General features: G+C 41.5%; 2 protein-coding genes across 5 annotated transcripts in view; one reads left to right on the forward strand and one right to left on the reverse strand.

The window, feature by feature from the left end:
* LOC124797845 (oxysterol-binding protein-related protein 9) overlaps positions 1-26,461 on the reverse strand; it is a 513,791-nt gene that overhangs the window by 372,931 nt on the left and 114,399 nt on the right. The window lies entirely within an intron of this gene.
* Positions 1-26,461, forward strand: part of LOC124797846 (elongation of very long chain fatty acids protein 4-like) — a 115,999-nt gene that overhangs the window by 4,598 nt on the left and 84,940 nt on the right. Inside the window, exon 2 of the mRNA XM_047260899.1 lies at positions 15,405-15,485. Coding sequence (XP_047116855.1) covers positions 15,422-15,485 — 64 coding nt within the window. The 5' untranslated portion in view covers positions 15,405-15,421. The remainder of the gene's footprint in view (positions 1-15,404; positions 15,486-26,461) is intronic.

The raw sequence follows: 26,461 nt of genomic DNA on the forward strand, positions 1-26,461 counted from the left end.
ATTACAATCTCCTGCCTCGAGTTTGATTCCAGTCCCCCCACCAACAATGGAGGGTGGACCTGTGACAATGCCAGTCAATCGTGTAGGCGAAACATCAGAAAAATCATCAAACAAACGTTGGCCGAAGGACCAGAGACAGAAGCCGAGAGACGATACGACAGCAACTTAACGATAGTAAAAAACGATCAATTAAAACCGATATTTTAGTTCTGAATAAACTGTATTTTTCGATGTTTGTTTGGTCTGTGTTTCAAAACACAGAAATATCAATTAGCCATAGTAGCAGTGCTAAAATGTTTGGTTTTTAAATAAACCTTTTTTTAAAATTAATAATTTTTATTCGTAAAATTTCTTTTGCTTTGAAATACTCCGTTATTATAGAAAATGTGAAAAGCGATCAACGTTACTTTAACAACAATGCCGACAGAAACGAGCAGCAAACACACAGCATAAGAAATGGTACAGCGTCGAGGAGTCGATGAAGTACCTCTTACCACGAGGCATGGCGGATTGGAAGGTACGCGTGTACATGCAGTGTGCGAGTCTCTACCCAGCTGGTCTGTAGATTACTTCCACGCTATCGTCGTCTGACATTTACAGAGCGGCACCAACCCTAGTCGGGAAGTACTTTTCGATGTGCGGTATAAATGAAGTACAGTGTTCCATTTGCTTTAAAAGATTAAGAAGGGGTGGAGCCACAACAAACTTGCGACATCATGTAAGGAGAAAAACTTAAAACTTTGAAAAAGGAAAAAACTAATACGAATACTAGTGCTCTAACCTCAGTTTTCACCTTTTAGCACTTTTTTCGTAATGCCCAAATTGTGGTATGATCCTCGATTACAATATGATTTTTGAACAGAGTTTGAAAAAGTAGAATCAATAGAAGAATACTGGTATTTTTTCTAATATTTAACCGAGTATCACTTTTCGGGAAAATCAGCGAATGGTGGATGGACTCAGTTTTCTTCTTATTTGCCTATTTGATATTTTGAGTCTATGTATCTCGAAACTGGGGAAGTGGTAATTTTTCAAGCATTGTTCGATTTCTATATTACAAGAAATAATAGAGTAAAGAGCCGAAAATAAGTTATTTCAGAAAATGGTTATTTCAGAAAATGGTTATTTCAGAAAATGGTTATTTCAGAAAATGGTTATTTCAGAAAATGGTTATTTCAGAAAATGGTTATTTCAGAAAATGGTTATTTCAGAAAATGGTTATTTCAGAAAATGGTTATTTCAGAAAATGGTTATTTCAGAAAATGGTTATTTCAGAAAATGGTTATTTCAGAAAATGGTTATTTCAGAAAATGGTTATTTCAGAAAATGGTTATTTTGAAAAGTTTTAACATTCGGATTAAACCGGTGTTGTAACCATTATAACAGGAAATCGACCGCCAATCCAACAGCAAGGGACCACGAAAGCCACAATAATTTGGTTAGCTGTTTGTATGCGTATTTCCGTTGCATTGTAAGTTTGCGGTTCTGCGATGGCTGACCTGGAAGAAAATCGCCGCTAGACCGCACCAAATGCTGAAGCAAACTTTTGGAGACAACGATTTAGGTCAGGCACAGACAAGACTAGTGTAAGGGTTTCAAAAATTGGGGAACGACGACTGATGATTACGATCGTTCTGGTCGCCGTCAGCTAGCACATCACCAGAAAATCTTCACGAAGTAAGAGAGCTTCATTCAGCAAGTCGTAGACGGACCCTACAAGACCTCTGCAACACATTGGGAAATGTTCTAGCACACGAGAACGCATCAGAAGAACTGAAGATGGAAAGGACTGCGGCGAAGTTTGTGCGATGACTGATTCAAGGCAATCAGAAGGAAAATCGCGTGGAAATTCGCAAGGAACAGAAAAAACTGTTTCGAAACAATACAAACTTTGAAACAAAGCTTGCCACAGGTGACGAAAATTGTGTTCGTGGCTACTGTAGCGGTTCCTATCTCTTTACTCACTAATTAACAAATTAGGATGAGAGATAGAATGTCCCTGAGTGACATTACTGCATGCGACATGTTAACAGCGCAATTGTTCTTTGCAAAATGTTGCATGTGAAGTGCTACGTTAACCAACTTTTAAAGAGAATCCCATCTTGCAGTTTTCCTAGCACAAGAGTTGATGGTTGGCTAACCTCGTGTCTTGTTAAGCTGTCTCGTTGTCCCCCCACTGCCTTTCTTTTACGCCGGTCGCGGATTCTCAGACGCATAAGATTAACTGTAAATGATGAACACTCTTAAGAGAGTGTGTCGTAACGTCACTACAATGCAAGTCTTGAAATAAAAGTAAGCCACCTTATTTTACTAAAAATTAGCAAAAACAGGCTTTAGAGTTGGTCTAACAGCAATACCCGAATTCAAGTTCGCGGCCTATCATCACTTATCGAGCAACATTGCAAGTTCTTAAAAATTTCCATATCAGTTGAATTAGCAAATGGTTCAAATGGCTCTGAGCACTATGGGACTTAACTTCTGAGGTCATCAGTCCTCTAGAACTTAGAACTACTTAAACCTAACTAACCTAAGGACATCACACACAGCCATGCCCGAGGATGCGACGTAGCGGTCGCGCGGTTCCATACTGTAGCGCCTAGAACCACTCTGCCACCTAGGTCGGCGTTGAATTAGCACATGAGATCGTGTGCACGAGATATATCACACAGACATTTTCCGAGGCATTTTAATCACTACGTCACTTTTACTTGAAATACAATTGGTCCACAGCAAATACGTATTGCCTCTCCAAAGACTAGCCCATGACAGCGTCACAAACGTCTTCAAGAAAGTCAATGAGCAGCGGGTCCTTGCAGTCAACGAGAAAGGTTATGACGACTTTCCCGGTGTTGGCGTGCTGGGTATTTCGGCTATACTGCGCACGTTTCCTTGGAAAGCCCTTACACGTCCTTCATACAGTCCCGGTCTCCCCCACATGCGATTTCTATACTTTTGGAGCCCTGAAGGAATACACACGTGGTCGTCGATTTGCTTCGGACGAAAATATGTAACCGACAACATTTTTCCATTAAGGTAATGACAGTCTTGTCTCACAGAGGGATAAATATATTTAACAGTTACGACAACTATTTTTTGAAATAATAAACATTTTACTTAATTTTTCCATATGCCTCCCTTTCATTTGAATACCGCTTACACAGTTCAAAAGTAGCGGAAGCGGTGGGATCGGAGTATGCCTTATTCGGTCGCCTGGGGGCCACTTTGAAGGCGACGTAATTCGGGAATTTTTGAATACCATCAAGTACAAATGAAGTGCCGAGAAGAAATCCATCCCATTTCACGCAAAGCTCACATTGGGGACGTAAAATTTTAGTTTTAAATTTTACCATACGGAGGGCCAAGTCAGGTTTCGGTTCCCCTTGACACACACCGTTACGCTGTCGCTCCAAATGGCCCGGGCCCAAGGAACTCCAAATGGCCCGGGCCCAAGCAACGGCCAGAGCTTACGGTTATAGCGGACAGGCGGCGCAGACCAGGTCACAGATCGGGAACCGTAGAATACCAAATCAATGTGCAACCAAGGCTGGCTGAGCTCCCTGAGGAGCAATCCATTTGACACCACCCAGGCGGAAGAGGCCGCTTACCGAACGATTCGGACGCCGCTTAGTGCTGTCGTTTCCTAGCGGCAATACCATGATAGAGTTGCGAAGCGGCCTGAAGGCCCGTACTTAACTACTTTTCTAGGATGAACCATCTGCCACATTCCGCAACCCTGGCTTCACAAAAGTTACTTTTAGTCTACAACTACCGTTTAATACCTAGGTAAACTGTGTACTGCATACCGCATCGAACAGTAGTAGTATTTTTAACTTTACACATTTCGGCATTTTAACAATAAATACACTGTCATTTTCATTTGTGGAGGAACGGAAAAAGAAATTTAACCAGGAAGCTGTTGCTAGGAAATCAACTATAAGAAAACTGAAGTCTCTGGTCGTACCCGTAGACGCAGCGTAGATCAATGCCACGTAGAACCCATCTCGTCATATTCGAGGAAATTTTCAACGCCATAATAATTAGTTTTGTAACTAGATATAGGTACTATATTACTACCTCTGTCATTTCTCCCACTTATTGCTACAACCGTTAACTACATATTCTCTTGACTAAACATGTAAACAGCGAGAGGAAATGCGCGATTACGATCCTATTATGACACAGCGCATTAAGTTCAGCGACAGACAAAGGAAACTAGGTTAAGGTAAGGCTATTGTCTATCAACTAGGGTGAATTCATTAGAAACATGGAACGCAATTCTCAGTGTTTAGAGGGTATGTGCTGTTTAACAACGTTTCCTCACAGAACGATATGTGCCCTTGGTGGGAGTACCTTACCAAGTTGAACAGCTCGGGTATGATTCACTGACCGACGCAAAGCTTCCAACAACAGCAAGCACTTCTCCCACAGTCTCCCAAAATCTTAATTTTAGAGACGCAACACACTGAAATTTATAGAAACCGTCGATCAATGAGGCGTCTTGTGATAGTTCAGGTGATACGAACACGACACGACATGAACCAGCTCATCGTTATAATTGGATACATCCACGGCTGAACAAACTATCGCTCAACACTACAACGGCTCCACTGAGGCAGAAGCCGACGAAGCAGTATTTTTATTGATGTTTTCAGCCCAGATCAAATACATACATCTTAACTCTAGGCATCATTCGGCGAAAACATGTTCCTCATTCACTTGTCTAAGTTATTTCGTGCTATACAGATGACAAATGGGGTAGGACGACGAACTTTTGACACAGGCACCAAAAATGCTATACTAGACGGTGGGCGTGAGGCTGCAATCACGTTTACCAACTACGAAATTTGCGGGCAATACGGAGCAGCATCAACCTGGACAAGATGCTACGAAATCGGCAGCTATGTTACTGACATATGCTCCGAACGGTTACTACGAAGTTCGCGGCAAGAAGGGTAACTACAGAATTACATGAAATTCTCCGAAAAGATATACCGCTGCAGCGAAGGTTCTACACATTATGTAATCACCCGGATTACCCTTGCCGTGAAAAGAATACCATAAAGCAACCTGAATAACGAATTACCAGTTCAAAGGATAAATGAGGAGGAGGAGGATTTATTTATTCTAAACCATGCCAACGCGATAACGAAATCTGGCACTTTCTTTCAAAGAACTGCCACCAGACGCGAACATCTGAAGTTTATGCAGGGTAATTGTAAAGCCTATGAAACATTTTAAGAAATCGCTTTAGGTAAATGACTGAACATATCATACAGGATGTGAAACAAAAGTGCTTTTTTTTAGGCGGTGCTGTGAAATTAGAGAAGAAAAACATTGTCAAGGACGCCACCAACAGTAGTTGCTGAAAATCGTGGTGAATAAGACAAAGAAAACATTTTGTGACTAAAATTTGCCAGCTGTCATTAGGTAGTGAGTGCGCAAAGAACGTTCCGTGCAAGTTTCAACAGGACATTGCCAGTCTACAACAGCCTAGTGAAGTGGAATAAGAAATTCCAGAAGGATGGTGAGTTGTGCGATGCAAAAAGTTCGGGATGTGTCAGAAACAACTGTGCACCGTCTGAAGTCGTCAAGATGAGGCCCGCCCACATTGCCACAATGGTGTACGAGATTATGTGAATAAGGCGCCGGACTTTACGCCCTCGATTTTTCCTTGTACGCCAAGCACAGCGTTTACGTCCCACCTTTACCACAAAATCTCGAAAACTCGCGACACTGCATTGCAGCAGCTGTTCTTACCGTCACTCCCCAGATGCAAGGGTTGCGTATGGGAAAAATTGGAATCAATCATACGTGTGCCATGCGGCGAAGAGTGGACCATAGAGCATTTACAAACATGGTCAAAAAACTTTGGTAGTTTGTCCTTCACTTAGTGTATGATTTGTCACGCTGTTTTTGGCCACTTATCTGCAAAGATTTTTTGTCGAAGTTTGAGCGGAGAGAAAATAACACTCCCTATAAATTACAAAATAGGTTTTTCATAGCTAAATGAAAAGTGGGAATGGACAAATCGGGGACAAATTGACTAACGTGCGGCCTAGTTATGCAAAAAGTTTAACGGCTTGAACGTAATCCGGGTAGTTAAGAAAACCTTAGTGATTTGATGGAAAACTGAAGTATTTCACGAAGAGCTGGCGCTGCTAGCTACGTAAATGAAGCGTCAAAAATTTCGCCCCGTAAGGTCTAGCTGTTTTGCGCATCAAACGTTACATTGATGTGATATTTAAATGTCAAAAGGGCTTACTTCGATACAAATACTAAATGAGGGGCACTTCGATAACTGAAGATACAAGGAAAACAAGCGAGATGTCAGTAAGAACATGCTTTCTGAAAAGAACTTAAAAATTTAAAATACCATTGTAATTACCCTGTAAGTTTCAGATTATTTCTTTGTGAATTAGTTTGCAGTAACAACAGAAAAGTAAATAGATGCCGAAATTGTGACAAGCTTATTTGTCAAATATAGCTTCATTTTCTATAATGCCTATTAAAAAAATGTTCTCTGATTATTCGTAGAAGTCATAAATGTCGCTACAAGCTGCAATTTCGACCCTGAGTAAGTGCACAATCCATGACATCTATCGATGACACACTGCAGCTTGTTACAATATAAATGCTGCTTCGTTTGACCACAACTTCCCTTTAGAAACGTCGTTATCACCACTAACCGTCTGGTTCGCTTCGAAAATCGTAGTTCCGGCACAAAAACCGGTGTGCGTTGCTAAATTTGCGCTCGGCCGTCCAAAACTTCACCACTAAGAAGTTGCGCCAGCGGCTGTCTTAAAATAGTGAAATGGTACAACTTCGGTGTTCTCTCTCTCTCTCTCACACACACACACACACACACACACACACAGACAGACAGACAGACAGACAGACACACACACAGACAGACAGGCAGTTGTATCGACCAACCCTGACTACTGATCAACACAATACATCTCGCTTTGATCCAAAGTCGTTAAGTAGTTACTAAATATTGTGATTATGAAACAGCAGCGAACCTACGTCCTGTGATCAGCAATTGTATCGCAGTCATTCGGTATGTTGTTATTGACGAAAACACAATTTCTAATCATTTTACAATGTAGTTTTTCCCTAACAATTTTCATTTCCATAACTCGTGATTTAGATTTTTACATATTCGTGCCGCCTTTTAAGTGGAGAAGTTCTTGCAACACACACTTAAAATCTTGGAAGCATTCTCAGTAACACACACCTACATTGAAAATATCTAGCTGATCACAGGAGATCTAAATACAAAGCTTACTCAGATGACTCAACATTTTAAAAATTTTATAAAGTTGTTTAATTAAAACCAGCGGTTTGCTTGGTGTATATATATGACGACCGAACAATGGCGGAATTTCAGCACTACCAATCTAAATTCGGTTTTCCAACTCTACCACACGATACCACCGACTACGCACATACGAGGGGCGGTCTTAGTTTAACACTTCGTGAAAAATAAAATAAAATACAACATAAGCGTTGCCCATCATGCAGAGGTTACTACTGAAATTTCGACAGTATACTTTCCGGGAAGATTCGGACAACATTCTGCTTACTCCCACATGCATCACGCTAAATGACCACGATGAGAAAATTGGAGAAATTAGAGCTAATACAGAAGTTTACCGACAATCATCCTTCCCACGCGTCATTCACGGGTGGAGTAGGGAAGGGGGGAAATCAGTCAGTGGTACCAGAAATATCCTCCGCCACACACCGTTAGACGGCTTACGAGTATGATGCAGACGTAGATTAATTTTTAGTCTGCAGTCCTGGCCAACATTAAAACACCCGCAAAAAACTACCGTAGCATGTCGCGAGAGAAGCCAAAACGAAATGGCCTAGTCTGTTGACGAAGTGGAGCAATTTCCGTTAATCGTCCACAGCAACAGCAGCAAAATTGCCCAGACGCTATACCTGGGTATGTGACTACTCAGTTGGTGCAGGAGTTCGTAGCGTTTTACCCAAAGTTAAATAAATACAACATATACACATAAACTTTAGTCTTCACTGTTTACAACATCCTGACAATTCTGAGGTAACGTTTCAATTCAGCGACAGTAGAAATCACGTGATTTTGAGGCAAATAGAACTCGGCAAGCAATGTTCGACGCGCATTTTCATCCGGGAAGGAAGTTTCTGGAAGCTTGCTCCGCAGAGAGCGGAAGAGATGAAGATATGACGGCGCAAGATCAGGTGCATGAGGTGGGTGCGGAATGCCTTCCAAACGCTACTCCTGCCAATCGTTTTTGTCAGTCTAGCAGATTGCGGGCGAGCGCCATCGTTGAGTAGCATCACTTCATGCAGTCTTTCTTTTTGTTGTTCTTCGATTGCAACTGCAACACGTCTCAACTGTTGACGATAAATGTCAGCAGTGATTGTTGGACCTCGGGGAAGCAATTCGTAGTACACCATACTGCCGCTGTTCCACCAGATGCATAACATTTTCTGTTGTGGACGAGCGCACGTCTCTGTACGGAAAACTGCTGCTTTGTTTGGGCTCAACCAATCCTTCCTTTTCCGTATGTTAGCATAAACACACCACTTATCACCAATAACGATACAAGATAGGATCATTGTGGGTTAGCGCGTTTAAACGATCTTCCTCAATTCCCGAAAGTCTTCCTGAAGGTGGAGAGTTACTGATGTCAAAATGATCCTCCTTGAAACGATAAAACCATTTTCTTGCAGTGCTCTGTCCAATGATATTGTCCTCATGCACGGCGCAAATCTTTCTGGCAGCCTCCGCTGCTGTTACCCTCCTATTCAACTCAGAAGAATATGTCGGAAATGTTCGATTTCACACTCCATTTTCTGGTGTCCACAGCTACACTTGCTATTTCCAAATGACAATATGTAACCTCAACATTATAGCAACAGTGAACCACAAATAAAAAATGACAATCGATAAATAAACCCATACCAACATACAAAATAAAAACGATAAGATAAAAAGTAGCGTATAGCTTTTTTTAATTTTTGAACTTCAAATGGGCAGTAGTGACGACAAATGGGTAGTAGTGACGACATTCCATTAGCGAATACAAGGCTGGTTTGATAAGCCTGGTGAACTTCTGTGAAAGAATGGAAAGTTTTGTTGCGCCTTCACGGTTTTAGCTTGATTATTCTAAGGATCGTATACAGAATTTCAACAATGTACTGCGTGTAGTTCACTTTTGACAAGCGTCTGATTGAAAAGCGAGAAAAAGTTTAGCACTGCTATTATACCTTTTCATTAGAAGGGTCGAACTGCCGCACAAATCGAAACAGAACTGGCTGAAGGTTCACGCGGGATCTGCACTATCACAGAAGGCCATTTATTTTGAATTAATGAGTTTTAACACGGTCGGACAAGCACCGAAGACGAAGCATGCTCCGGCCGTCCAACTGAGGTTACTACAAAAGAAACCACTGGCAAGGATGCCTCAATTGCTGACAGTCGACAAAAAGCGTCTCCTGAAAAACATTTCAGCACAATGTCTGCCGATGTTTAATCGCAATCAGCAAGACCTTTTGCGCCCATTTGTGACTGCTGATAGAACCTGAATCCACCACAACACACCAGAGTCAAAAAGGCAGTCGAAACAATGGACAAAGGCATGTGAAAGGGCACCAAACAAGGTAAACGCCATTCTGTCAGCTGGTAAGGTGACAGCTACTGTTTTATGGGATTTCCAAGGAATAATCCTCATAGATTACTTAGAAAACGGCAGAACCTTAACTGGACCCTATTACACTTCGCTGTTGGAACGTTTGAAACTTATGTTAGCTGAAAAAAGACCAAGATTTGCATGCAAAAAATGCTCTTTTACCATGATAATGCACCATCCCACACATCAGCGATAACAATGGCGAAACTGTATCAGTTGGGCTTAGAACAGGTTCCTCATCCACCCTATTCACCAGACGTAGCCCCAAGTGACTTCTCCCTGTTCCCTAATTTGAAACTTCGGTTGGCTGGGAAGAAATTTTCATCACATGAGGAAGTGATAGTTGCAGTCTACGAGTATTTTGCAGAGTCTGACAGAACCTTGTGAGGTAACGAGCGAGTTATGGCGCCCTGAAAATATTCTAGGTATGGAGTTGGCGTGGACGCACGGGGCGCTCGGCAAACCGGGGCTCGTCAGCAACCGTGTGGTGCCGAACATTAGCCGGAGCAAGAGTAGCCCCAGCGCGTGGTCCAGGCCGACCGCGTGGCTGGGAATTCCATGTTGACTCTGTGTCGAAGAATGTGCTTTGTGTCGATGAAGGAGATTTGTATGCTGGGAGTGCCAAAGATGGCGGACTTTGTGAAACCATAATGGCAGACATTTCACAGTTCATGTATAAATTAATAATAGCCAGAGGAGTCATGATGTCTTAAAAAGAAACAAGTACAGTACCATTATTTGCATGACGATTCTGATGGTGTAATCAGATTTTCAATATCTAGTTTAAAGTTTAGTATCTGACTGTAAATTATCCAAGTAACACCCAGCAACGAATTTCCAAAATCTAGAAGGTTCATCCGATTTTGTCGATCGACGTGTCTTTAGAAAGCTATTAGTCTAAACCTAAGTTGGTATGAATTACAGGCATGTAACTTCAATAGTACACGAGTTATTGGAGGTCTAAGTGGCCGATTACTATTGATCGCGTCAGGCCATAAGTACTCCACAATTACACGAAAAAACGGTAGCAGCATGCTTATAAATATATTTATTCGTCTATGGCTCTGGCTCTGAGCACTATGGGACTTAACATCTATGGTCATCAGTCCCCTAGAACTTAGAACTACTTAAACCCAACTAACCTAAGGACAGCACACAACACCCAGCCATCACGAGGCAGAGAAAATCCCTGACCCCGCCGGGAATCGAACCCGGGAACCCGGGCGTGGGAAGCGAGAACGCTACCGCACGACCACGAGATGCGGGCTATTCATCTATGTCTTTGTTTATATCCGATATATACTATTCATGAAAAACTTGGTCAAATAGTTACTGTGTTTTAGAAATCACAGAGACATTAGGCTACTGGATTAACTTGTTTCTGTTCCTTTGATATATGTTTATTTAATCTGTTTATGTATTTAATAATGTGTGTTAGAGCGTGTTTATGGTCCAGCCGTAGGAACATTTATTTCAAGTTATTTAAATGTAAATCGAGTATTTCGTATGTGTTTCAATATGTTTGTGAGAGTGCGTTGGCTTGGAGACATGGCATGGGCGCTCTAGCCAATCACAGCGCTCGTTACTACGGTAGGCGACTACCGAAGTCAATGGAAAGACTATGGAAGTGGCGGAGAAGCATCTGGTCGCACTGGACACGGGAGAGTGCATGAGGGGAAGGCGCGACGGACGGTCGCAGGAAATACTTGGAGAGTGTTTAGCAGTTTGCACGTGGTCGCGGGAGATAGAAATATTTCGTTGTGCCGACTTGTGTACTTGTGAGATTTCTGTGGCTTCTGCAGTGAAGACGTAGTATGCGTTTAGAAGTAAATATCTCGCAAGGTATTTTGTTGTTCATAACTAATTATGTGCAGTAGGAATCTATTGTTTCCCTGTTATTCAACTCATATTTTATTTAATTGCTGGATCATCGACACCAAGAAGTGTTTCGCAGCAATAAACCGCATCTTAAAGGTACTTCTGCTATCGTACTCATCATTTAAAGTCGTTAAAAATAGTACCTGCAGATTTTATTTAATTGCAATCTTTCATTTATAAATTTCTATGTTACATTCAAAATTCGCAATTGCAGAGTGATAGGAACCTTCGACCATTCTATTTGTGTGTATATTCACATTGTATACTGTAGACTCAGCAGTATTTGGCTTGTAATGCGGCAACTACGTATCCCAACCCCTAGACAAAGAAACCAGCCAAAACTTTTAACATTCGAACTCTGAGTCTGTGGGTACGTAGTTGAGGGACACCATTAATTGTTTTGCAATCCCGCAACCTATTTTTTTCTATGAGATGAAAATGCTCGGGGGCCGCTCGACCAAGTCTTCATCCCTCAATTGAGACTATGCCGAGAAGTAAGGTGAGTTGTCTAGGAAACAAACATTTTTCCTTGGTTTTTGACTGGACTTATCAAATAACTCTTGTAATCCGACGTGACGCCAGGTGTACGTTTAACCACGTATGCACCACGAGATGTCTGAGCACAGAGATGGTCACTGAAACAGAGCGCGCGTCAGCAAAGAAGACAAAAGCGGCTAAGCAGAATTTTAAAAGTCGATTCCCAATGAGCGCTGACAACATCCAGCGCAGACATCGACAGTGTGTGAAGTACTGGGGAAACTATTACGACCAAAACGGTATTATCTACAGCTGTTACTGATACTGGAACCTTAGAATCATCTAAACTGTACCAGCTTCTGCAAACAAGTGTTACAGAAAAATAACGATTTTCTCAGTAATGTGACTTTCAGTTGTGAATCCACATTTTCCTGGAAAAGCGAAGGGATTTACAGAGACCACGTAATCGCCTCAAGGAAACATTGTGACTGTTTTGCAATTGTCTGTGCACCATATTTTAGCCTCAGGTCACACAAATAGTACGATTACCCGTTTCAATTTATAACCAAGACATCATCAGATTATATCCTTAAAAAGAACGAGAAGGGGGTAACATAGCACTTTGAAAATAAATTACAAATCAACAAATTTTTCTACGGAATTATAAATTTAACTTTCACTATTTGAAGGTTACGAAACTACGAAAGATGGTGTCACGAACTAGAGGTAATAAATAATGTTACCGTGGATTCCATCGCACAGTATCATTCACCAGAAGCGTACAATAGCAGTTTTAAACTGACAATTCCATCTGCATACCAACAGCGTAGTAGCTGAGTGAAAAATTTTCGTCGCTGCACTGCTCCTGCTCTTGAAGACTTCGCACAACCTGTCAAATGGCTCTGAGCACTATGCGACTTAACTTCTGAGGTCATCAGTCACCTAGAACCTAGAACTAATTAAATCTAACTAACCTAAGGACATCACACACATCCATGCCCGAGGCGGGATTCGAACCTGCGCCGTAGCGGTAGCTCAGTTCCAGGCTGTAGCGCCCAGAACCGCAAGGCCACAGCAGCCGGCCACAACCTGTACGTCATTCGGTTGGTATAGCGCCCGTTGAGCTGGAGAGAGTACTTTCCGTTTGACTAAAGTACGCGATTCGGAAACTTAAGCTCACTTTTCAATAGGATCTATAACGATCAGCCCATACATTGTGGTGGTCGTGCAAATTATTACATATTATTCTTCAGGTGGAATTATTTGCCTTGAATGTAAAAATGATATATCTTATCCAATTATATGACGAGACCAAAGATTTCCCAATGGCGATACCGTGAATGAAGTTATCCAGTCTTAATAAGACCTTGTAATAAAACTTCTCATCAAACAACTCTGCTGAGGTCCGTAACTTGGTAGTCTCAGTCATTCCGATACAAGCCGACCGTGTACGGTTTACGTACCCTCACTCACCTATGATGAATAATCGCTGATCTTATCAATGTCTCTGGTGAGGGGCGCAATGCTTGCGAACTGTAACAGTCTGAACACTCGTAACAGGCTAAGTCTATGTGATGAACCTGGACCGAAATCTAACAACAAAAAGGGTAAACAACTTCTTGTGCAGTTCCAGATGTAAGGTAAGTAGTAGGAAATGCGATGAGGCATAATCGAATCAATGAAGTATAATTCTCCTGACCTAAGGAATCTTCCCGCGTTATTTTCCTACACAGCAAAACATGGTTCAAATGGCTCTGAGCACTATGGGACTTAACATCTGTGGTCATCAGTCCCCTAGAACTTAGAACTACTTAAACCTAACTAACCTAAGGACATCACACACATCCATGCCCGAGGCAGGATTCGAACCTGCGACCGTAGCAGTCGCGCGGTTCCGGACTGAGCGCCGTAACCGCAAGACCACCGCGGCCGGCTCCTACACAGCATACTGTGCTGGGCACAGCACACTGTTTTGAGCGTTCACCACAACTCCGTCAAAAGCAAGAAAGCAATCCTATAAAAGTGTTACTGGGTGGATGTTTTACAAATTAGAAAACAAATGTACCGCATTTTGTTGAATCTGTTTATCATCATCTTTAGACCATATAGTTGGTCACCGTTTCCGAAAAATGCGTTTTCTATATTCATTTGTCGCGCATATTTCAACAGCATAACATTGTACTATATTTCCACTTTGTTAGTTAGTATTTACTATAACAACCGTTAATGAAAGTGAAATGTTTTTTAAACCAGTCATTAGATATGGAGCATAGGTTCATCACTTTGAACTAAACAACAGATACTAGAGCATGAAATAGGAAGTGACTACAAATGTTTCTTTACAACCGGTGCTTAGTTTTGCACGAAGATGAGATGACAGCCGTGTTTCGTTTCGCAAGAACTGATGATCATCAAATGTTGATCGAAATTAGTCATAATTAAAAAAAATGAGTAACCAAGATGGTGAAATAAAGGGTAAATTTAAATCTTTGCTAGTAACTGCAGAGCTAAATTAACGTATTCAGGTGAACGCCAAAGAACTCAGTTTCATAATTCACAGTACTTTAAATGCTTCACTCCACGCCAAAAAAAGATATTACAATACACAGTATTCATTGAAGACTAACAGCGTAATGTTAAAAATCTGTATGATGTGAATAACCGATCTTCCTAAATTCTACTTATATCACAATAGTGGGACGATACATACTGAATAATTGATCTGTAATTAATGAAATCTCTGGAAAACAAAAGATGCAGCTACGAAAACTTCTAGAGGAATTATTCTTTTTTTTCATTACCTATCTGTCTCGAAGACGACTGCTATAAATGAGTATTGGTCTAAGTGAAGAGAAGTAGCTGAGAAGGGAGAAGGGCTTCGAAGGAAATAGAGTGACTTCCCTTTTTAAAAATTCCATCATTCCATTTAAGCTAGTAAGTGGAAATTAACTAACATCTACGAACAATAAGCACAGAGACAGAGATATCCACAGCTCTAATTTGTGAAACAATATAAAACACACAGAGGAAGAACACAAATATTACGACTTCTTCCTGACCAATAGGCAGGCGTACGGAGCTTGTGAATAATTACTGTCTTAGTGTGTCGTTGCCAGTAATTGTTAGCCTACTCTTATAGTAACGGGTTCTACATAAGCGAGGCAAAGGAAAGCCGATGATCAATTGCATATCCGTCCCTGAACTGTTAAGAAATTTTCTAAAGTAGAAAGGATAATACATGTAGAATAACGTTACTTTAGCTCACGGCTAAAAAACCAATATCATGAACAAATGTATATTATTTTTTTAACTTCCTTCCTCAGATCTTTTGTCTTCAACAATCACTAATATGGTCTGTTCTTGTCGTAGGACGACAGCTCTGCAAGATGTCGACTGGCCTGGTGCAGAATATGACTGGCACCTACCAATATTTCTTCGACGAAATGGCTGGTAAGTTCAAATCGCCTTCTGTTATCATTACGGCTTCTACCTAAATGATACAAAGGATCCGGCCCTCAGAGGGGAAAATGGGTACAAAGGGTACAAAATGTAGGACGTTTCAGGTCTAGCGGGATGATCGAGTAGAACAAACAAACCAGAAACAGAACGTCAATAATAAATCCCGTCAGAGGCTGATAACTAGCTCATTCTAATAAAAATACTGAAGGAGCTACCTGGAACGCATTTTTTATTTAAGGAAAAACAAGACACGTAAATTTAGAAAGCAAAACATGCGTTATGAAGGTGGCTGTCTTAAATAATATTGCAACGATTTAATCATTGCGACATTACTTCCGGTCAACGACGAACTACTATTTTAACATCGCTGTTTCAGTAAGTTGTTAGTAACGCGCAACAAATTATGTTTATCAAATGACATATTAATCATGTGAAATTGACTTATGTGAAACAGAAATATAATCAGATTCTCGAATTTACTTACGTTTCAAGGCAGCACTGAGCACACGTCAAGTCAGGGAGGAAATATTAGCCGATGAGGCTAATACGCTGTACCTAACTAGTCACTAAATGAAGCCCAAGGATGATTAGAACTGCCACTGACCACCTAGTCGCAACAAAATGACTTGTGTGAATATCTTGTTCATTTGTAGAAGAAATGAATGATTGGTTTCAGAAAATTTATTACCTCGTGATTAATGTTTAAGTAGAATCCTCTGTGGAAATAATTCGAGCATTTGAATATTATGGTTTTCGTAGTAGCTACCCTGGGTCTCACAAATAAATGAAAACTGTAACCGAGTGTTAAGTCAATAAGTATCTGCACTTTCGTTCTGTCGTGTTTTAAGTTGGTAGTACGACGTAGTGTGCTCGCCAGCCGCTAGGTGGCTCCATTCTCTTCACCTCTCTTGCGTCAGCGTTGTCGCATCAGTTGGCTTTGCGCTCTTGCGAACAGAAGACGACTGTGTCATTCTTCTTTTGCTGCCATGAACAACAGTGTTCAGCGCTATGCTAATGAAGGTGAGAAGTTTTTGAAAGCAATCATCACTGAAGATGAGTATGGGTCAGTCACTTCGAACCCCAGCGCAGGTAACAGAACTACCGTGGATCTCCAGCCAAAATGAAACTCAAGGGTCAACTTTTTGTAGGAGAATCAATGCTGACAATGTTTTGGAACTTTACTATGAAACAGCGTTAGACTGATATGCTTTCCAACGAGCTGAAGACCAGAGTTCGAAACGAACGCGAAATTGTCAAACTGCGTTCTTTTTTTGAATGAGAAAACGTGTTCCACATATCGCCGCTCACGCTGTTCAGATCATGCATTTAAGAGGTGGCGGAGCATATTGCGTGCATCGGGTTTCCCAAAGCATACGTGACTTGCTGCTAAATCGATACCTTTTTTCTGAGGTTATTTGAAAGCTTTTGCCGTGATGGATCTAGTGCATATAAGACGCTGACTATGTTGAAAAATTCAATGTAAGTTCTGCACTGTTGTTGTAATAAATTAGGAAAATGTTGTAAAGATGATTTTTGACTTATCCTCGTAGATAGCGACCGTTCAGTTTCGGTCATCTGTAGAATACTGTGTTATTCGAGTTTTGACTGACTATACGCTTGCGTGAACACTCCACGAATGAAGCATCCCTGCTGTAGAACAGCACTATTTCCTTTGTATCTGGTGTTTGACCTGCCTTTTAGATCGACATTTTCAAGGGTCTAGCTTGGCTCAGTTGGATGGGACGCCAGATCAGACGGGAGCAATAGAATCAATGATCGTTTTATCTTATTCAAAAAACCACATTAAAAACAGCTATCACTAATGTACACATTTTTCAGCTTTCTTCTTAAGAGTATCGGCGAGCTTGTTATCTGGTCAGAGTTTAACGGACATGTGACGATGTACGTCACTAGAGCACAACGGATAATTTTGATTCTGATGAATATCGGATGATTGTCTTCTAGGATGAAGGGAGTGCACCACTCTTACTGCTTACCAAAATCGTTGCTTTTAAAGGTATCAGTACGCGAACTCCTATATGGCAGTATGAGTGTTTAGTGCTTTCAGATGTTGGCTAATACGCGCCGAAGCCAAAGACAATCTTGTCCAACCAGAATGCATACAGTTGTTCTGTAGCAGTGGAACAGCGGCAAATAAAATGCCATGTCAATAAATCTACTCAAGAGTGTAAGATAGCTAACTCGGTTTGACAATTTCCTACTATCGCTGTGGCATTAAGATAACGCAACTACGACTGCAGGTTGTTTCATCGTCGAGTAAGTAATTACAGGTTCGGTACGTGGATTAACTACGCGCTATGATCAACGTTCAGGTGTATGTATTAACGCTGTGATGGAAAGCACCTACCGCGCTCATTATCAACGCGTATCACAAAACTTACAGTGGAGAACTTTTTTAAGTTGTAAATGATCAACGTCACCTGTATGTTTTCTGTAGTCTTCAGTTATTGTTCCTTTGTTCTTGATTCTCCTTTGTTGGGAAGAAGTAACAGTTTAAGGAAACTGCTAACGCGATGAATAAACCACGAACTAGGGCGCGCCCTTTCTTGACCACGTGTATGAGGCGAGAGTCAATACCGCCAGCAGCGTGAATGTCTTAGGTACAGTGCGATCGAAAGTCGCTCACACAAAAATAAATGTCTGTATATAGGAGTTGCACTGGATTTGTGCAACTCCGCCACTGGGAGATACGATGGAAATCCCAGCGAGTCTCAAGCCTGGATGAAGGAGGGGATTGGGCGTGGGGCTAACAACACTATCCCGGAAAAAGAGCTAGATACGGAAGCAAAGGGCAAAGGAGGCCAGACGGATGTAACGGACAAACGGCCTTGGTAAAAGAAACGGCATGTGAATTGGTATTTAGCGACATGAAATGTGGAAACACTGAACAAAACTGGAGAACTACAGAATCTGAAAAAGGAAATGAAGGAATATAATGTTATGATGGCGGCAATACAAGAGGTGAAATGGCAAGAAAGTGGAATATTAGCATTTGGAACACAAACACTGTTCTACAGCTGTGGAGGCATAGGTTTTCTGGTTGATAATGCTCTTAAGGCTGCCATATTGAAGTTTAAGCCTGTTGAAAGAATCTGCGTTTTACGAATGAAAACTAGATTCTTCAATACATCCTTCATAAGTTCGTATGCTCAAACAGAAGATGTAGAGCCGGTGGAAAAAGATATATTCTTTGAGCAACTGGAACAGCAAACACCAAGGATGGTGAAGCATTATGTTAAGGTTGTTATGGGGGACTTCAGTGCTCAAGTAGGAAGATAAATTGCACACTGGAAAGCAGCTAGTAAGAAGAGTCTGCATGAAACTTCTAATGGCAATGGTTATCAGACTAATTGATTTTGCCATTGGTAATGACATGGTTATTAAAAGCACATGGATGCAAAGGAAGGATATTTGGAAAGTTGCAAGATGCTCCCCAGATGGGATTACAAAAAAATCAGACTGATAACGTGCTCATAGATAGAAGTCATGCTTCAGATATTTTACAAGTGGACAGCTGTCGTGGCGCAGATGGAGATACTGATCACTATTTGGTAAGAATCAAATACATACAGAGGATAGTCAATTACAGGCAGACCAAGAAAACTATTGTGTCAAAGCTTGATAATGCTAAGTTAAGAAATGATGAAAACACAATACAACAACATAAAACTATTTTGACAAATAGACTTAATAAAGCCGAAGATAGGGCAGGAGAAGAATTGAAGAGAGATTGGAAACGGTCAGAGGTATAATACAAGAGACAGCTGAAACTGTACTGGGTAAAAGCAGGAATTGAGAACCCAGGTCCGGTACGATGAAGGTTGTAGGAGGAAGAAAGAAATGAGGCAAGAAAAATAATGTTGCAAAGGAGAACAAAAATTATTATAGAAGAGTACCAGGAGGAGGGAAAGGGAGCAGATAAGGAACGTAGGGGGAAAAAGAGTTTGAAAAATGGTGGATTGATTAATTGGAAGACAGAAAGACTGCTCAGGAAACAAGGAAATTCTATACGCGGGTGAAAGGTATAAAGGCGCAGAATTCTGTAGAGATAAGGAGGAAAATATGATTACGGGAAAAGATCAGATTTTAGAAAGATGGGTGGAGTATTTTAGAGAGCTATTGAACAGAGAATCGGAAAATGAAGGCGAAGTAGATGATGCTATAGTAGAAGAGATGGAGCAGGGAGTAAACAGAGAAGAGTACCAGGAAACTGTCGAGGAATCTACGCTGGAAGAAGTCAAAGCTAGTATCAAAACTCAAAAACAGTAAAGCTCCTTGAGAAGACAATATTACAGCAGGAATGATAAAATACGGTGGAGAAAAACTAATAAGGGTTTTGTATGAGATTACAGAGGAAATATGGAGGAAAGAAAATACGCCGGATTAGTAGAATACAGCTGTACTCTGCCCTAAACATAAGAAACATGACAAAGCTGACTGTGCGAATTATGGAGGAATTGCACTGTTGTGTATAGTACATAAAGTATTAGGAAAAATCATGGCCTGGCGACTCAGTACATAAGTAAAAAGAGTATCTAGGAGACTACCAGTTATGTTTCAGAACTAACAGATCCGCTACGGATCAGATTTTTACCATCAGATAGATCCTTGAAAAATGTTATAACATCGACGCCCACCAGCCGTTCTTTGTTTTCAAATATGTTTGTGATAGTATCAGAAGGGATCAACTCTGGAGAGCAATGCAAGACACAAGAATACCCAACAAATTAGTAAGACTGGTTCAAATGACTGAAAAGAACAGTGTGTAAAGTAAAGGTTGAGGGCACTTTATCAAACGCATTTGAAGTTAACCACGGATTGCGACAGGGTGATAAGCTCTCCACTATTCTGTTTAATGTCGCCTTGGAGAGGGTAATGTGAAAGACACAAAGCGGCAACCCTGGGGAACACTCTTTAGTAGAGTGACACAGGATCTTGCACAAGCAGGTAATATTGATTTGTCATCCAGGAGGAAGCAAAACGTGGATGAGAAGCTTGAAAAAATTAGAAAGATATGAAGCGGAGATGGGGCTGACAGTCAGTCAACTACGAAGTATATGTTAACATCTAAGAAAAGGTACAGTGAAGGACAAAGAAGTATGACTTTGAACGGGAAAAAACATGAACGCTGTGAGAGCCTTAAATATCTTGGGTCACTGGTAACTAAGAATAATGATGCGAGAGAAGAAATACATGCACGGATTACAGCTGGTAACAGGAGCTACTTCTCACTGATTAAAGTATTTAAAGCGAGAAGTCTTAGTAGGCATCTGAAGCTGACAGTGTATGGTGCAGCAGTGAGACCTGTGGTGATGCATGGTTCGGAGACTTGGACAAAGATGCAAAATGATGAGTAGTTGTTGCAGCGATGGGAATACAAGATAATTAGGAAAATCTTCGGGTCAGTGAATGATAGGGGTTTTGACGAATCAGAACTAATGAGATCAGAGACTTGTACAACAAACCACATATCGTGACAAAAATAAAGAGTAATAGACTACGTTGGTTCACACATGTAGAAAGAATGGTGGGGAGCATCACCATGAAGAAAGTTTTCAATGGAAAACCAGGTGGACGTCGCATAAGGGGCAGACCAAGGACCAGATGGCTAGACATCGTGGAGGAGGACTTAAGAAGAATGAGAGTTAGAAGACGGGCAGCCAACAGAGAAGAGTGGGCGGAGATTCAGGAGGCCAAGGACATACACAGGCTGTAGCGTGGAGTAAGTAAGTGAACTTCATTTGTGCGATCAGCCACCGCAAGGTAACATCACAAACACACCACTGTAACGTGTAGAAGTCACGTGGCATTTGTAGTACTGCGCACTTGATTGCTTGGTAAATATGTCCTTTTCCCAAGGGCAACTACATTTCATTGTTCAACAGTGCTTTTCTATTTCTATGTGAGCTCGAGTTGCAGACGCAATTAAAGCCGAACAAATCCTTTATCACCATTTTCTGGGAATGCGGATGAGTTACAGACATGCAGCGAACCGGGAGACCGACCATTTTGACGAACGCTAAACCGGCTGAGGCGAAGAATGTAACGCTGCGTTCACTTTCCGAAAGTTTGACACTGTGTGTCCACTTTCAGATTTCGTATGGTAGCGCTAAAAAAGCGATACAGAAGTTGAAATACCTACGTATTATGTTTGTATTATGCATGCACTGAAGGCACCGGACGAAGAAAAGCGTCCTGGGTACTTTACATGGTTTCGATTCTTTGTTGACGTCCATGGAATCATAGGACTGGACTGCGTTTTCTTTACTGATAAGACATGGTTTCAACATAAGTAATTACTTAAAATACAAGGATCCGGTCAATTGAAAATCCACATGCCTCTTACGAAAATAGTGTCAGAACATTTGAGTATGGCGTACCGCATCGCATCGACGAATAGTGGGTGAGATTACGCTAGTCAGTGCTCTATACCAACACACCAATCGAACCGTTTATTTCTATTTTTGACGCTGATGTGGGTGACATTTCGATCACCCTGTATATAAGAGAGTTTGTTAATACTGCTCATAAATGGGAGAAGAACAGAAGAAGACATGTCAGTTTTCTTTCACTTCTACTGGCGGATTACTGAGCCAGGGGCGTGTTACGGAACAGTTCGAAGATTTGTAAGCGAAATATTGAAAACGCGAAGGCAAAAGGATTATTTACGAACAGTGACAGGGAGAACGAATTTGCCTTTCCTTCCTCTTCTAAAGAGGGTACTGTGGTTACTGTAAATCCCGGCCTTTCAGTATCTCAAAGCTTTTGCTCGGGCTCCCCTTCCAACAGTGAAATTGATTTCTATGGCAATGACGACAGATGCTGCATGAGAGGCGTTGTGAATCACATAAAGGTTTACTATCGAAATTTAGAGAGAGTACTTTCCGGCAGGAGTCTGACAACATATTACTTCTCCCGCATACGTCTCGCGAAATGACCGCGACGAAAAAATTCGACGAATTAGAATTTTGGCAGTAAACCACCAACTGTCAAGAGCGGAGAAGCAGAAATATTCATAATATGCTCAAGTGATCCTGTTCTCCGTACTCCTATTTTTGTTACAATAATGTCGAACAGGTTTACTCGGCAAGCCACATTTTTTTGGAACAACGTTTCTTCTCAAGGGAACAGACTATTCAAGGTAAGGTCTGTTGTTGGGTATGTAAAACGAAAGTCAGAGTCGCTTTTATTGTGTGTGTGTGTGTGTGTGTGTGTGTGTGTGTGTGTGTGTGTGTGTGTGTGTGTGTGTGTGTGTGTGTACTGGAGGAGGCTTTCGTCTACACGATCTCCGGTTCAATGTGCGTCTGGCCTTTAAGCAGGACATTCCTTCCGAAATGAGTCATTTAGAAATATAAACATTTGTTCAGTCTGACTGAAAAAGAGAATACCTACTGGATATTTTGGTTCACGCGTGTGTTGTGACTGGTATAGTAACTAGAGGCCGGCTGCTAGGGTCGCAGGTTCGAATCCTGCCTCGGGCATGGATGTGTGTGATGTCCTTAGGTTAGTTAGGTTTAAGTAGTTCTAAGTTCTAGGGGACTTATGACCACAGCAGTTGAGTCCCATAGTGCTCAGAGCCATTTGAACCATTTTTTAGTAACTAGAGGCTATTTTTTACGAAAAACGTCGCAATACACTGAAAAAACAATTGGAACCATAGTTGAGCAGAAGGCAAACACAATACGTTGACAGCAAGTACATAAGTCCAAACATTTTGCAGTATTTGCATGACAGGGTTCAAATGGCTCTAAGCACTATGGGACTTAACATCTGAGGTCATCAGTCCCCTTGACTTAGGTTAGTTAGGTTTAAGTAGTTCTAAGGACATCACACACATCCATGCCCGAGGCCGGATTCAAACCTGCGACCGTGGCAGCAGCGCGGTTCCGGACTGAAACGCTCGACCACAGCGGCCGGCTGCCAAGGGAACGAATGAAGCTCGTACAGTTAGCGTGAATATAATAAAGTAGCATATACAAATACTGGAATACAAGTTTCAGGGAGGAAACTTCGATGAGTATAGAAGTAATACTGACGTGGCGCGACGGAAGACACTTTGCCTGAACGTCATATTGCTGAAATGGCATCGACAAAGCAACCTCGAAAAATTAAACCCGAATTATGAGCTGAATCACAATCAATCAATCAGTCAATCAATTGGAACGGAAGGCAAGTGTGGGTTGATACTGAGTGTATCTGAAAAATCATGGAAAGGCGTAGTTTTACGTACACTAGACGTGTATGTAGTAAGTTTTCATGTTATTTATAAATACCATATGACAGCAAACCTATCAGCGTTCGAGTCTCATCTGACTCTTTCTAGAAAAGCATCGCGAAGAAAAAACGCAGCCACGAGAGCGCTGTGCGTGATCGGAGCACCTCTTGCGGCTACAGGGAAGACCCTGTAGCCTCTAAACAAAGCCCCTCAAACAAAGCAATCCTATGATAAGACACGTCGTCTGCAGCAAGAAAACAAGAAGGAATCACATTATTGTTGCAAATAATGCTATGAGGGGCTGTATGCTATTACGTGTTTTGGAATGTACTATACCCAAAAGAAATGATTAACTGTAAACGTTTTCCTTCATTGTAAAGGTTTGTTAAAGTCAATAAACAAACAGGCAAGACAGCGATATTGAAGTACTGTAGTATCCAGCAAGATCCCCATATACCTGTCCGCGATAAAATTTATGTGGGAACAGCTCACACATCAACTCCGTTCCAGGACATCAAAGACCAGTCCCAACAGCTGTGGAGCCGGCCGCGGTGGTCTAGCGGTTCTAGGCGCGCAGTCCGGAGCCGCGCGACTGCTACGGTCGCAGGTTCGAATCCTGCCTCGGGCATGGATGTGTGTGATGTCCTTAGGTTAGTTAGGTTTAAGTAGTTCTAAGTTCTAGGGGACTGATGACCACAGATGTTAAGTCCCATAGTGCTCAGAGCCATTTTAAACCAACAGCTGTAGGTCCATGCGTAAGCATAGGATACAGCGGCTTTATAACACCCTTCCCAACCGAATCGTGTGCACCTAGGCACGCAGAGAGAGCAACATCATGTTGATTACTGGGCTTCATACTGTCAACATCTCTGTAAATTCGTTTGCTAACACTGAAATAACGTCACATACTCTCTCAACCCGTTACATTTCGTTACCTCCTCCCTTTTGGGTACTTCACTTTTTTTTGCCGGGCAATGTTTTAAACTACATTCCTGCTCAGCACGTGGGCAACCTGTTACTATACAAGTAATCTCATTGTTTCTTAAAACATGAGCTTTTCAAATTTCTACACTTTTGCACGACACAATTCTGGAAACCTTCCTTCTCCTCCTCCTCCTCCTCCCCCCCCCCCCGCCCCCCCCCCCACACACACACACACTCACACTCACACTCACACTCACACTCTGATACTGGTACTCCAAAAACATGGTTGTTGAAGGATTCGACAACTTCATGATGAGATGAAAATGGCAGTCCACATATTTTTTGTTTGACAAGTATACAGAAAAACGTTATTAGGAGACAAATCTGGAGAATATGGGCAACGTGACAATTTGTTTGTCAAATAAACAATTTTTCACAGTTCAGTGACAGATGGTATTGTCACCATAAAAAATGATGCGACATTTCCATTCGTTTTTTCCCTGATTTCGTATGTGACTTCGGGCAAAGGAATTAATGTGTACCAATCTGAATTAGCTCCTCTTCTATCCTCTGCAGCAATGGTCAGGTCACGCCCATGTAAGCAAAGAAACAATCGATAGTAATTTGCTTGGAAGTGTTTCGTGAATGAAGCACATTTCTTGGTTTCGGTTCATCTTAAAACGCAGTTGGTTGCTGCTTAGTCTCCGGCAGCCAAGTTTCGTCTACTGATAAAATGCTGTAACGGATTTTGCAGTTTCTTGTACAGAACGATGTGAGCCTCTTCAGCTTCGGACAAACAGTGGGGAATTCAACGGTAAAATATATTTTTCACAGATAAATATTCATGCAAATTCGAATGCACTGCAGTCTAAGATAAACCTGACCATGGCTCTATCGGAAGGTGACTCAAGGTCTATTTTTATCAATGAGGGGGGGGGGGGGGGGGGGGACAGCACCGCTGCTTATTGGAGGACAACCGATTTGGTCGATCTACACGAAATTCGTCGTTGAGATTACCACGGTGAAATTCTGGAAACCAATTGTCAACAGTCTTTCCTCAAAATAAATGGATGCCTCAAATCACTTCGTTCAAAATTTGCAATTGCGAGCTACAATTGTGAGCTACGTCTTTATGAAAGCTGCCCAAATTTAACCAACGGCAACGTTCATGTGTAATTCCCAGTTTTTCGCGAGATTTCTTTTATCCCTGCTAACAAATCACTTGTAGATTTCATAGCATCATTGTTTTAACAGCAACATAGTGGTTCTGCTACATTCCTAGTCTACATAAGGTCGTGGGTTCGAATCCAGCCGAGTGCATTGAAATTTTTATTTTGCAATATTTATCTAGATGACTTCGATCATCATTTTCACTCAATTTATTAAATTTTTTTTATTTCTAATCTTTTTACGCCTCATTTTAGTCACAGTATAAAATTTTTCAGTTACTTTCATTTTTCTTCTCCAATTACGTTTTTCAATTTGGACCTTCGTCAACGTAATCACGATTATTATTACTTATCTACCATAATATTTAAACGTTTGAAAGTACCTATATAACGGTCTACCGCTTTCAAAAAGACAAAAGACGAAATAATCTACACTATGCGATCCGGACATCTGACTGAAAACGGCTTACAAGTTCGTGGCGCCATCCATCGGTAATGTGGGAATTCAATATGGTGTTGGCCAATCCTTAACCTTGATGACAGCTTCCACTCTCGCAGGCACACGTTCTATCAGGTGCTGGAAGGTTTCTTGGGGAATGCAAGGCCATTCTTCACCGAGTGCTACACTGAGGAGAGGT

Source organism: Schistocerca piceifrons, chromosome 5 (assembly GCF_021461385.2).
Source record: "Schistocerca piceifrons isolate TAMUIC-IGC-003096 chromosome 5, iqSchPice1.1, whole genome shotgun sequence".
In the NCBI taxonomy this organism is placed as follows: domain Eukaryota; kingdom Metazoa; phylum Arthropoda; class Insecta; order Orthoptera; family Acrididae; genus Schistocerca; species Schistocerca piceifrons.